Here is a 14,458-nt window from a genome sequence, read left to right as displayed (position 1 = left end):
GCAAGAAGGTTTGCCAGCAGAATGCATTTTATAGTTTGAAAAATGTCATCTGTAAAGGTGAGGAAAAGCAGTGAACAAAATAGGAAGAATATTATTAACACATTTTTAAAAGGCAGTCAGCAATGTTGGTTATGGTCTGTGTTTTTGGTAGAAGTCATAGCTTATTGAGGATTTGATAGTAAGAAGATTTAAGTGTGCTTTCTGAAATATTGTGGCTACCGCATTTTTTTAAATGCTTTGTTCTCTATACGTTACTAAATTCATTGCTATCCACAATTAGCATTTGCTGTTACTGTTTTGCTTTTTTTGTTGTTATTATTTTGCTTTCTATTGAACAAATATCATAAGGAAAAGAGTCATCATAAGGAGTCAACCTTTTTTCTATACATTTTAAATTATGTAATGAGATGCCTATTGAAGTTTAATTTTTTTTTAATGTTATTCATTTTTGAGACAGAGAGAGACAGAGTGTGAATGGGGAAGGGGCAGAGAGAAAGGGAAACAGAATCTGAAGCAGGCTCCAGGCTCTGAGCTGTCAGCACAGAGCCTGACATGGGGCTCGAACTCACGAACCGTGAGATCATGACCTGAGCTGAAGTTGGACACCCAACCAACTGAGCCCCCCGGGTGCCCCGCATATTGAAGTTTAATATCTTGGTATAGATATTACTCCAGGGTAACTGTCTTCTGGGACATGCAACTTCTTGGCAAGAGGTTGCATTACAGCTTGTTGTGACTTATCGACTTTTTCCTCAGCATCCTACTGATACTTCAATAATAAAATAATCTCTGTGAATACTTAAGGCAATAGAGGCGAGTTGTAAATCCTAATAATGGGTGAAGATTTTTAGAAAGTGTGCTTTTAATTAAAAGTCACACTGATCATAATCAAGAAATGGTTGGTATAACCAAGCCCACTTCTAAAGTGCTATATCTCTTCAATTGTCCAAATTTACTTTATCAATAATTCTATTTTTATTTTCTTTTACCACTGGATCTATATGACCACTGTAGTTTATCTTACCTCTTCCAGGATTTTAAAACAGGCAGACTTTGGGGGAAGATCAATGGTATTAAATTTGAAAACAGACTATATCTGAACCTATAGCAAAAGCCTAGGAAACATATCACCGTCATCCTCTTGATACACGCATCACCAAACTACCTTTCAGTTTGCTGTTTTAGGAGAGCCTTAAATGCCTCTCCATTTCATATCAGGAACACTTAAGGAAAGGGTAAGCATCCAAATTAGATAGAAAACAGTTGTGTTCCTGACAATATAAAAGACTAAATAATGAGAAAAGACTCAAACTACAGAATATCTGGACATGCTGAACAAAATGTAAAGCCATCTTTTTAGATGTATAGTTGAGACTGAAGGAAAGTAAATGGTCAAGACCAGAAATGATCCTACGCACCTCCCATGCCCACGCCCAGTTTAGACTGTCCCAATCTAGGACCACTGAGGTATATTGGTGAGTGCCCCTGTGGGAAGGGAGCTAAGATGGGGAGTTGGGTGTAAGTAAAGATCCTATCAAGCCAGAACCTCTGGAAAACTCTATCCTCAGAAAAGGGCAGACTGGAAACAAAACTCTGCCTATAGGCACAGGAAAATAAAGGATCTCATTTCCACCTGGGCTTCAAGTAGAGGATTCTGAAGATTTGTAACCAAGAATTTATCCTCACATGAATTTCTATTGTAAAATTACACCAAGCCAAAAACCTAACAAAAAACTGGTCTTTGAAGCAAATGCAAAGCCACTCTCGTGGTACATGCCTTAAACTCTAAATGATTCTTTTTATTTTACAAATGAAAACCTACTGAAAGTGGTCTTATGAGCCAAAAATTAAAAAAAAAAAGTTGTAAACAGATTTAAAGAGCAATTTGAAGAGACTACCTAAAAGAACTGAGGTAAAAATATGGAAGGTAGAATGGCTGGAAGACTTGGAGGAGAATCAAGTTCAACATACATACATCTAATAGAACTTCCAGAAGAGGTAGAAAGAATAGGGAGGTGCATTATTCCAGGGGCATATTGACTGAATTCAATGAAACAACTGAAGGAAAATGTGAATCTTCATATTCAAACTGTACACAAATCTTTATCAGAAAATAGTAAATGTAAATTTAGTCATACCTAGACGCAGTGTAATAAAACTTAAGAACACCAAAGAGAAAGAAAAGAACTTAGTAGCCAGGGATAAAAGATGTAACCTACGTAGGAATGACATCACATTGGTAGCAAACTTAAAAACATGAGTACAGTCTAGAACATAAGAGATAAGATTTTCAAAGTATAGAGACAAAATAATTATCAACATAGAGTTTTATATCCAGTTAAACTATTTCCCAAGAGTGAGGATGAAATAAAGACAATTCCAGGTAAAGACCAATTATTACTAAACTTAGCACTTCATGTAGAAGAAAATAGGATGCATAAAAAGAGAATCAAAATCAAGAAGGAACTGTGAGCAAAGAGATTGTTAAACGTGTCCATAAAGCTAAAATATTGAATATATAAAAGTTAATAATGATGTTGAAGTGCCCATGAAGATGGTTAATTTGGATGTATAAAAGTAAGATGGAAGTAAAACTCTGGACAACAATATGGAAGTGTGAAAAAATAATAAGTATGCATGTTGACACTTAAAGGTAATAACCAAAAGAATAAAAATATAATTTTCAAGCTAGTGTAAACAAGCAATAGATACCATAAAGGAGGAAACAAAAATGTAGAGATGCCAGAAAGGAAGAAACAAAAATATAGAGAAGTCCACAAAAAAATAGAGAAACGTGAGGCAAATAGCATTAAATAATACGGGAAAAATAGATCCAGATATACCAGTAATCACAATAAATGTAAATGGAGTAAATGCATCAGTTAAATTCAGGGATTATTATCATAGATCAAAAAACAAAACCCTGTAAATGCTGTTTATGGTAAGTACAACTAAAACTTAAGTTATAATTTAAATATCTGTAAAAGAAAGCCAGATAAGCTGTATTTACAGCAAGCAAAATGAATCTTTAAGTATTTCAAGAGAGTTGAAGCACTCTTTTCAGACAGACTTGCTATGCTAGGTTAGACTAGAAATTTTTCAGGAGTTTGAAATTTGTGAATAGAGTAAAATCTTAGTCATTTGAGAGAATGTGGCAGAAGAAATGACATAATAGAAAAATAGTAGTGATATAGTATTTTAAATTAAATGTTCAGTCAGTGAGTCAGTAACATTTGGACTCAAATGAGAGTTCACATTCTAACTGGGACTTTCTAGCTAGTTGACTTTGGGCAGGTGTGTTACCTCTTCAAACCTCAGTGTCATCTGCAAAATGAAACCAATAATACCTTAGATTGACCAGGAAGGTTAAAAGAAATAGTGTATATGGAAGTATTTGTAACTGCAGAGCTACAGACTTCGTTATATATTGTTATCCACCTATGCCAGTATATTTTTGCTGTATATTGCCCGTAAGCAAATTGAGAGAAGATATTATTGCAATTCACCTATAACCCATTTTTTTTAGTTATTTGAAGCATCATCATCACTAAAACTATTTACTTGCCATTAATTTTCAGGAAAGGATGTAGGCTTTCGGAGTAAACTTAACCAAAGTTTGAATCGGAGCTTACTCACTGCATAGTCATGGTTAAGTGACATCGTGTCTCCAAGGCCATTTATCATTCCTTCTTAGCACAGTTGTTATGAGGAACGGAGATGAATATCATATGCCTAACAAGTAAACCACGTGCATGGTACATAATAGGGAGACCATGCTCCGGATTATATTATTGAAAATTAACATCCCTGTGTGCCTTCCCAACCAATACAATTTTAAGATATTTTTTTTTAGTTTTTTGAAAAGACTATTCTTTGATACATAATGATTCCATAAGAAATATATTTCTGTATGATAAAAATATTTATTAATAAAAACACTTCTCCAAACATGTCAATATAGATTACGTCTTTCATTTTTTTTACAAAGTTTTCATCACTTAGAAAAAAAGGGAAATTAGTTCTACATTAAATTTGTATTATTTATTATTTTAAAAGCATGTGCCTTGTATTTTAGGCATTAAAGATTCAAACTGATTTGATTTAACAAAATTCACATGAGAAATGTCTACAATTTTGCAGATAAAATGCAGAATGGTCTGAATCAGGCTTTTCTATATTCAGAATGAAATAATTAAAACACCTGACAATGAGTAGTAACACCTACCATTTTCTCACAACTCAACCTGTGCTAAATGCTGTTTCTTTTCTTAATAGTAATCAAACAAGCCATGTCCTTAAAAATTAGTTATTGAGAACAGAGGACTGCATTATAACTCACGATTTTAATAACCACAAATAATAATGATGATAATAATAATAATAATAGTCTTGGCCCCAAGCTGGCTAGAAAAGTAATAGGGAAAAGAGGATGGTAAGAAAGAGTGAATGCGTACCACAAATGCCTTCTGTTTACAGGGGAGGGTCTGAAGTGGGGTGCATGGGCTGTTATGTAGGAACCCTGCAGTATGTATGACCTCCCCTTCCATTGGCTGTTTATCCAACATCAATACAACACTTGAGAAGCCAAATTACTAAACAAGCTGCCAATTAGGCTTGCAGTCAGCTGGACAGATTAACAGCTAAGAGAGGCCGATACAAGATTTTCATCTCTTGAGCCAATTACGCAAGTGAATTGCCATCCACAATACTCTCTGGAAGATTCGAGGGGAAAGGAGCGACTAGGCTGTCATAAGAAATCCCGAGTAAAGGGGGCTGGGAACGGGAGCATGCGGGAGAGTTAGCAGGCTTCGTGTTGCTAAAATTGCCCAAACAGGAGGAGAGCCTTCCAGGAAAGGACTTAAAAGATTTAGCACTGCCAGGAGCAAAAGGAAAGGAAATTAAGGTTGTAGGATGCTGTGCGGAGACAGAGTTGTTCCGCTCCCAAGTCTTAATCTCATAAAAAGGATGAGAGACCAACAGTAGATCTCACTCCAGAATCATTGTCCATGAAAAATGAAGTAACTGTTACCTTTTCTTTAAGGTTGTATAGAAAAGCTTTTTTTGTTTGTTTTTCAGGAATCTGTTTCTATGTGGAAGGATTTAGCATTTGAGAAATTAAATATTCTTTCTTTTTATTGTTTTACTTCAAAGTATAATATAATGCTTTGTTTTATTTTCATGAAGAAGAGAGATGAAATCACCTAAAATACAGAGAAGGAGTGGGTTCTTTTCCATCTGTATAAAAAACAAGCATGGGAGAATTCATGTGGTCACTCCTGGGAAATACCAAATACCAACATTTGAAATTAGGATACTCAATCAATTACCATTAGATGTTCACTTTAGATCTGAGAATTGACCACAATTTAGCAATTTTTGAAGAGGTGTATTAAATTGGCCTCATATTTTTTCTTAAATATGAAACAGATTTTAAACCTGAACTTTTGCAAGCTCTTGCATCCAAGGTATGATTAAAGAGACGTGCAGCCAGAGCACCAGTAGACCTCTGACCTGATTGGAGCTTAGAGATGGAGTTAAACTAATTTGTGGCAATCACTGAAAAATCAGGGGTGTGGGACAGAACACTAGTTCACTGTTCAACCTGACATACCTGTTCGGCGGCTGTTCAGAAAATATTAGATATCTCGGATGTCTGTCTTGGTTGCCACCATAATCATAATTTCAAAATAAAAACCTAATTGCTTTTTTTGTTGTTATATTAGGGAAAAGTTTTGACAAACGGCTTTTGTTTGGTGTGTGTGTGTGTGCATGTGTTAACTAAGAGGTCCATTTTTTACGTTTTATATATGCGTGTGTGCGTGTGTGTGTGTGCATATGTGCACAGAGTTTATATATATATATATATATATATACATATATATATATAATTGCCCTAGTCTAGCAGTAAATAATGTTAATTATGAATTTTTCTTTGACAACAGTCATTGCCATTTAAGCTGCTTGGTTTTTCATTACACATTAAGGTACTTGTTTCAGTGAGCTGAGACCCAATTTGACAAATCCAAAACTGACTCATTATTGGAGTAACCTAGTTTTTCCTTACTCCCTGTAAGTAATTTAGCAAATGGCAATAATGTATTCTATTCTCAGTCCTAAAATGTACTGAAGATTGAGACTACCACAATGTCCAATAAAGGGCTTTGAAAATCAATTGATTATAGTAAATGAGTGTCAGCTATTAAAACTTATTTCTAGCTCTTTGCACTTCCATTCTTGTAGAAGTCAGAATCAGGAGGAACAACCCACTTGCTCTTCCCCGAGAAGGCCAGATATGAAGTACCACGTGAAACAAACTGTTGGTTCAACCCTGGCATTTCTTTCATTATGATTTTTTTTTTTTTACTGTGAAATATATATGCCAAAGAATACACAGAAATGCATAGGTACAAGTTTAAAGAACAATAATGCACTGGCCATTTCTGTTACCAACATCCAGGCGAAGAAACAGAACACTACACTTTCCAGTCCCATAGTAACTTTTGTTGTTATTACTGGTGCTGGAGGATCCTTCTGTGCCTTGTATTACCATTTTAAACGTAGTCTTAGAGAAGGAAAAGGACAGAGAGTCCCAACCTTCTTGGGGAGTGGGGACGGAGTAGAAGGTACCCTCATAACCCCCAAGTCAGGGAGGAAAAATTGATGATGGTGGAAAAGGTGCGGAGGGGGATGTGGGTCGATGCCAAAGACATCTGATTCACAAGCCTTCGAGAGTAGTGAGTGATCTTGTCAATAGCTGCCCATTTCAACCCTCAAACTGTCCAGGAAGAGAGCTCACATTTCCGACCAGAAATATGCCGGACCCAGGGCTTAGCTGGTATATACACCAGAGACATACTCAGATCTTTGAAAAGTGAGACTTTATCCATGGAGGACTAAGGAGGGAAGGGCGAGCTAGCACTGCATCCCTGCAAGTTTGTGGCCCAGAGTTCTACCACAGACTTCTCGGAAAGCTCTGACAGAGGAGATTGGGCTAAACATGTTCTCACTAAAATAAAGACTGTTTTAAGATGCCCTCAACCCCTTTCCCACACAATCTCCAGTATTTGCTCGCCACTTCCTTTTTCTGCAAGGGGCGTATCATAAGAAATGCTCTGTATTTGAGAGTCCTGATTACTTTTAACAGGTTATCTCTAGATTTGCTATAGTCCCCTTTCATACGCCACAATCTCACAGCTGCTGATACAGGATAAGCAGAAATGGGCCACTCTCAGGGTGCCAGCCTGCACTGTACAGCTGGGGCACACAGAGCAAGGCCACGTCTTCCGTCAAAGGAGGGAGCCCAGGTTCTTGTGCTTCCTTGACTTTTACATTTGTTCATTTCACAATCCCTCGAATTTAGAGATTTGGTACTTCTGCGCTTTTCCCCTAGAATCAGATGTACGGTTCATATGCTCAACTATTTCCATAAGAGCCTACAAGAAAATTTAAGTTAAAGGTCAATCTTTGGGGGGAGTCTGGGTAGCTCTGTCAGTTGAGGATCCAACTCGATTTCGAGTCAGGTCATGATCTCAGTCTCTGTGCTATCAAAATAAATAAATAAATAAAAACTTTGTTTAAAAAAAAAGTCAATCTTTGAAAATGTCATCAAATAGATAATGCTTAAGATGGGTGCATCTCTCAATTGTCTTTGCTAAGAACATTGGGGAAATAACAGCTATTTCTAAATCTCATGGTAAGCACTGCCCAACCTCCTTTTCCAAAATAAGGAATGAGGGTAGGTAGGAGATCAGGGATGGAGGGAAAAGGGAAGGATTACTTTATATACAGTGCTATACATGACAGTAATATTCCTTTTTCTCTATTCTTCCCTTCTTGCCTCCTTCTATAGTGATCAAAACATAGAAATGGAAGAAGGGGGAAGAAAGGAATTAAAAGGTGCATATGTTATAGTCCAAATAATAAATAACAAGATGATTAGAACAATGTCAACAATTTCTATGAATTAGGGATGTCATCAGTTGTGCTTTTTATTTGGTTTTACTTTCGGTTTTATGGAATGTCAAAGCCCCGAGGAAGTATAAGGTATTAGATTGTAAGTTGGTGATCTTCAGAATTATCGTTGACACTAACACAGCAATGAAATTAAATCTCTTTGTATTTTATCATTTACTGAGAATACTGCACGATCTCATCTGACCCTGGCAACTTGCTGTGAGGTAGGCAGTGGACGTTGTTATACCTACTTTACAGAAGAGAAAACAAAAGCCCCAAGTTAAATAACTTAATCAACTACTAAGTAGTATAGCTGAAACTCTAAACAAGATCTTTCTTCCATGGATCCCTCTACCACTACAAGCTCCTTCTCCCAAGATGAATAAACAACGACCCTCTCACCCCTTCCCCACCCCCACCCCCAGTACCTTGTTGAAAGAAAAACTTATGAAAATATGATTTTCTTAGCTTGAGAGGAGATCTTCACCTGTGTCTGTACTAATGTGTTTTGGGGCGGGGGGGTGTTGTTGTGTTTTTTTTTTTTTTGTCATTTTATAATTTCAGGATTTGTAGGAGAAAACGCCCAGCCAATCCTAGAAAGCAACATTGGAAATCGAATGCTCCAGAATATGGGCTGGACACCTGGGTCAGGCCTTGGACGAGACGGCAAGGGGATCGCGGAGCCAATTCAAGCCATGCAGAGGCCAAAAGGATTAGGTCTTGGATTTCCTCTACCAAAAAGCACCCCTGCACCTGCCACTCCCAATTCAGGAAAATCTGCCTGAGAAGAAAAACAAAGAAGAAATGTTTTACAATTTTTATTTAATATATATATATATGTACATACATATGTACACATATATGTGTACGTACATATATACATATGTACGTACACATATATGTGTGTGTATGTATATGTATGTACATATTTATATATATGTATGTGTATATATATACATACGTATATATATGTTCCATTGTATGTATGTATATATGTGTGTGTGTGTGTGTATATATATATATATATATATTCCATTGCCCTAAAATTACAACATAGCTTCCGTTTTCGAAGCAGAAATTGACCTTGCCTCAAACTCCTCACTCTAGCGTCCTGCGAATGGTCCTGCCACAGTGATAGAAATGGGGTTCCCTCACAGTTACTGGTGCTAAAGTGAAAACCTTTACCTTTAAAAATTTTTTCAGCAACTTCCAGTTATTTCTAGGTATAAATAACAGCTTGTTGCCCCTATTTATTTTGATCTCATAGGTCAGTCATTTCTAGCTGGATTCAGTCATTGTGTGTGCAATGCCCAGGCAAACATGAGACACCCACGTGTTTCTCAAATGGGATAGGCCAGAAAGGATGTTGTTTCCTATCACACCCAGAACTCCAAGACCGATCATCACGTCAATGAAGTCCTAAGCAAATCTTTGTTTGAAAGGCTTGCCAATTTCACATTCCTTGAATCTGGCTTTTTCGTGAGGATTCTGTAATGGGGTGGTACCCATTCATCTATCCTTGGACAGGGTAGTATCAGGTTCACAGTTGACAAACAGTGATTAATGTTTCCCTCTGACATTGTTGACCAAAACAAACCTCATCATTGTTATCACCGGAGTGCCCTCAACATGACTTGCGGATTTTACCAATTTTACCTCATTTAGAACATCAAATAATTATTGAAAGAAAAATGTATTTTTTCAATTCACCATGACCGAACTGTAAATTCTATTCATCTAGATTTACTTCTACCTCTGTCTTCCCAAAGGTTGATATTTTTTTAGATCAATGCAACTGTAGTAAACTAATTTTCAGTTTTAACCATTGGAGTAACCTGTTTGAATTATTGAATCGATTTATTTGAAAATTTAAATGGCTCTCCCAAGAATTCAGATCTCTGGCAGTGATCCAACCCATTTACAAGGTGAACAAGAGAATGAATGGTAATGATTTGCCCTTTCTAACATCTGAGTAGTTACTTTAAAACCAAGCAAAAACAAGTCATTTTTATTATATGCTTCTATTGTTATTTTTGAATCATCTGCTTTATAATGCCAAGGCTTCTAAATTGCTCTTAGCTTAGAGGATGATGATCTTCATTATTAAGGACTGATATTATATTTATAATGGCTTTTATTGGTTGAGTGAAGGCCAGGGTAACACGTGTGAATCACCTTTCTAATGGAGTTTTTTAAGTTTTTTTAAGAGCAGTTTTAGGTTCACAGAAAAATTAAAGAGAAGGTACTGAGACTTCTCATAGGCCCTCTGCCCCCAAACATGCACAACCTCCCCCATTATCATCATCACCCACGTGGGCGGGACGTTTGTTACAAGTGGTAAGCCTCCATGATACATCATAATCACCTAAAGTCTACAGTTTACATTACAGTTCACTCTGGTCTGGTACATTCTGTAGGTTTGGATCAATGTATAATGACATGAATCTACCATTATAGTATCACACAGCAGTTTCACTGCCCTGAAAATCCTCACTACATTCTAGTAGGTTTTAGAAAATTTGTAAGTCCCCGAGTTTTTTAAAGTAGGAAGTAAAGCTTTATGCCTATAGTAGACCTTTCCCAGGTGGTGCCCTAACTGCCAGTTAGGGAAAAGAAAGTCAGCCTGCTATTTGAGAGTCTCTATGGTTTGCCAAACATACATGTTTAAGAATTCTCTTCTTTCCTAGGGGTATTGTTGGTTTAGGGATTATAGACTACCAGGTGAATTGTTCATTTGAGGCATTCTTATTGGATAGAGTAACCCTATTGTATGATTATTTTCTATAAGTTTGTTTCATAGAAATTTGCCATTTTTTTAAAAAAGTGCTTTTTGTTAAATACTCATTCTAGCTATGTAAGGGGAGAAATCTGGAGGAGATCATCTATATACCAGGTTGAAACTTCTTAGATTGTGTATAGTGCTCTAGGATCTACTCAAAAGATTTCTTTAAAAACCCATTGCCTGAATTTTCTAAAAGCCTAGAATTTTGAAAAGCCAAATTTGGAGCCACTGATAACACACAGTAAGGTTCTTGTGAGACTGGTCCCAAACTCCTAATGTTCGAACCCTCATAGTGAGGAAAAGCAGAACATACCAACACGGGGAAACTCCTTAATTAAGTATTGCAGTCTTTATGAACGTTTTGTGTTGTTTCCCATCTGGAGAGATCCTAGTCATCTGAAGCAGCCCCTCTGAGATGCTCACTTACCTTGGGTATTTTCCTCTAACACTCCCTCTTAAAAAGATCATGTTTACATTTTCAGCAAGCAGAAGAAAGGTCTTCATCTTGACCTCTAGAGCCCTTTATGTGTCTCTCAGAGGACTTAAAATATTTTTTATGTTATGGAAGTACCGTAAAACCTTGGTTTGCAAGCATAATTCATTCTGGAAACATGCTTGTCATCCAAAGCACTTGTATATCAAAGCGAATTTCCCCAGAAGAAACCAGGGAAACCTGGATGATTTATTCCACAACCCAAAAATATTCATATAAAAATGATTATAATACTGTAATATGATACAAAATGATAAAGAAAATACAAAATATAAATAAAAATAAATTACCTTTGAAAACTTTTGTGGCTGGTATGAGGGAGACCAGAGGGAGAAGGGTTACTGTGTAGGACAAATTTCACTATCACTCACTCACTAACAGAATCACTGCTATCTGTTGGCTCAATGGATTCTTTTTCTTTTCGTGAAAGTTTAACAAGGAACCTATCCAATGACCTCGAATGAAGCAAAGCATTCCTAAGCTTACTCTTGTATGGAAAAGCAAAGGACTGGCCATAGGTGCTTTGAAGTGATAAAAAAATACACGAGTGCCAGTTGTGGGCACCTTCCCATGTTCTCAAAAATAACTGATCTGTCAAACAACGTGGCCTGAGACTGAGCATCTGAGCATGGGAGGCGATCACCCACAATCCCATAGTGACAGAGAGAAAGAGAGAGAGAAGAACCATTGGCTCAGTTATGATCATGTGATATATGCCCTCCCACACTACTAGTATTGAAAGATATCTCTCGTTTATCAAGTTAAAATTTATTAGGAATGTTTGCTCGTCTTGCAGAACACTCGCAAAACAAGTACTTGCAATCCAAGGTATCCGTGTATTTCACTATACAAAACATGAATCAATACTCAAAGTAGGGAAGTGGCAATATCCTAAACTTTCCCTGCTATCGCACAAACATACATCAGAAGTACATACATCCCTTCCCCATTCAGTCTTCAAGAAAAATCAGTGCAGACCTGATGTTCTATTTGTACCAGAATGTAATTGGAGAAATAAACAATCAAAATATTGAATCTTAATATAAATCAAATATTTAAGATATGAAGCCCATTAATTTATGTTTCACATATAGTTAATTTTTACCCATTACTGTGCCCATAGAACCCAAAGCATCCAAAGAAATTCATGATTTAGAAGCCATCATTCATGTCTCCTTAAAAAAGGTAGTAACATTTTTCTCTGCTCATTTGGGAAGCCATTTTCTATTCTACAGTATCTAAAGCCCCATGTCAAATTAATTGGTTGTGCTAAAAAATTTAGAGAATACATAGGTCTCTTCCTTTATTGTCTAAATTACCCATCCCTCAGCTGTAGCCAAGAGAAGCTGAACATGACCTACCTTAGCAATTGAACTTTTTTCTTTGTATTCTTGTTATACTTGATATTGGTGAGACTGTGTCCTCGAGTCATTTCCTTCTTTCCTTCCTTCTCCCCAAACAAAATTTTTAAGGCTATGTTCCCCTCAAATTTGTTTGCTTTCATTTTTCAGTTACATGGTACCCCTTTAAAAGAAAATTCATAACTGATTAAAATTTACCAATTAATTAATTGGTCTCAACATTTGGATACATAGATCTTATAACTCCTATTGTGCTTACCAAACACAAGTTAAGACAGTAGAGGTAAAGATATTCATAGTGTATACATACAGGTGTGTTTACAGGGCACATAATGTGTGCAATAAACAGACATGATTGCAAAATATTGCCTTTTATTAATATGTTTATTTTAACATTGTGAATTGATATTCTTGTAATTGAACTAACGATTACATCAACACATTTTCATTTTGAGCAGATTTTCTTGAAGTGAAAATCCTTTCTTCCTGTATGTTGTCTTTCTAAAAACAAGAAGTGATCTAAATCAGTATTGTAAAATGAAGTAGGTTAACAAAGACTATTTTGGATTTGTTTTTTTAGGGTTTTTTTTCCTCTTGGTAGAAATCTATATTAATAGAACAACAAAGAATGAAAGAATAAAACAATATTTAAAAAGATCATTTATAAGCAGTCATTGTCTCCGTGCTTTAAACATTCACCTCTTAACCTGAAAGTAGAGTTAAAAGTGCTTTAGAAAAAATTTTTTTAATTACTACCCTTTGACAGTTAAGATCAAACTGCTCAATTCATTGTTAATTTTTAAGCCCTGGAAAACTTCAATGTTTTGAAAAAAAATTGGAGAAAAAATTGGTAAACATATTTGACTCACACATTTATTCACAGCTGATTGTGACCTGTTCTACCTTATTTTCCTGCATGTGTTTATTTTCTCTGAAGTTGGGCCAGACTGACTCAAGGTCTCTTTCCCCTCATTCTATGATTTGAAAGTAGCTAGTACAAGTTCTTTCTCTGGCCACCTGGAATATCAATGACATCAGATGTGTTGGAACGCCTGGGTGGCTCAGTTAAGTGGCCGACTCCTGGTTTTCACTCAGGTCATGATCTCACGGTTTGTTCAAGCCCTATTTTGGGCTCTGTGCTGACAGTACAGAGCCTGCTTGGGATTCTTTCTTTCTCTCGCTCTCAGTATCGCTCTCTCTCTCTCTCTCTGTCCTTCCCCTGCTCATGGGCGCTCTCTCTCTCTCTCTCAATAAATAAATATACTTTTTTTTAATCAAACATTAAAAAAAAGAATCCTATGTGTTACAGTCCCTCCATTTCCTCCTGGAAAATTGTACCTTTCATAAACATGCCTGGATATTTGAAATATGCTATAATACTCATTAAAGTGTTGCATTTTGTTTGCTGTAAGAAACACCCACTGTGTTGATAAAAATTTTAAACTTTTTCTCCTGAAAAACTACGTAGAGTTGTTACAGTGAGAAGATTTTTTTTTTTTTTTAGCCAATAGGTATTAAATACTCATTTATTTAACAGGCTTGCGGTAATATATACTCAACTGACAAGTGGACCATGAAGGCTCCTTCTGCTGGGTTCCTACTAAGCAAAGACTCATTACTTTACACACCTGACGTTTTAAGTAGATCCAGATTTGTCTCTAGTGAGTCAGTGCCATTAACTGCCAAGAGTATGATCTACTATTGCCACTTTTAGTTTTATCTGTACATTAGAGTCGTCTTCTGTCTTTGAATTGTCAGACAGTTTAAATCATTCTCAGATTCACAGGCCTCACTCCTGTTTCGTTATCAGGATGTCCTGTGTTTACCCCTTGATCTTTTGAGGATGAAGTTGGGTAATACAGTTGAAGG

General features: G+C 36.3%; 1 protein-coding gene across 1 annotated transcript in view; it reads left to right on the top strand.

Annotated features, from left to right (window-relative positions):
- Window positions 1-9,775, top strand: part of GPATCH2 (G-patch domain containing 2) — a 176,853-nt gene extending 167,078 nt beyond the window's left edge. Inside the window, exon 10 of the mRNA XM_043568425.1 lies at window positions 8,518-9,775. Within this exon, the coding sequence (XP_043424360.1) occupies window positions 8,518-8,738 (221 nt within the window). The 3' untranslated portion in view covers window positions 8,739-9,775. The remainder of the gene's footprint in view (window positions 1-8,517) is intronic.
- Window positions 9,776-14,458: the final 4,683 nt, after the last annotated feature.

The sequence above is a fragment of the Prionailurus bengalensis genome, chromosome E4 (genome assembly GCF_016509475.1).
Source record: "Prionailurus bengalensis isolate Pbe53 chromosome E4, Fcat_Pben_1.1_paternal_pri, whole genome shotgun sequence".
Classification (NCBI taxonomy): Eukaryota; Metazoa; Chordata; class Mammalia; order Carnivora; family Felidae; genus Prionailurus; species Prionailurus bengalensis.
This window is presented reverse-complemented; position numbering and strand designations above follow the sequence as displayed.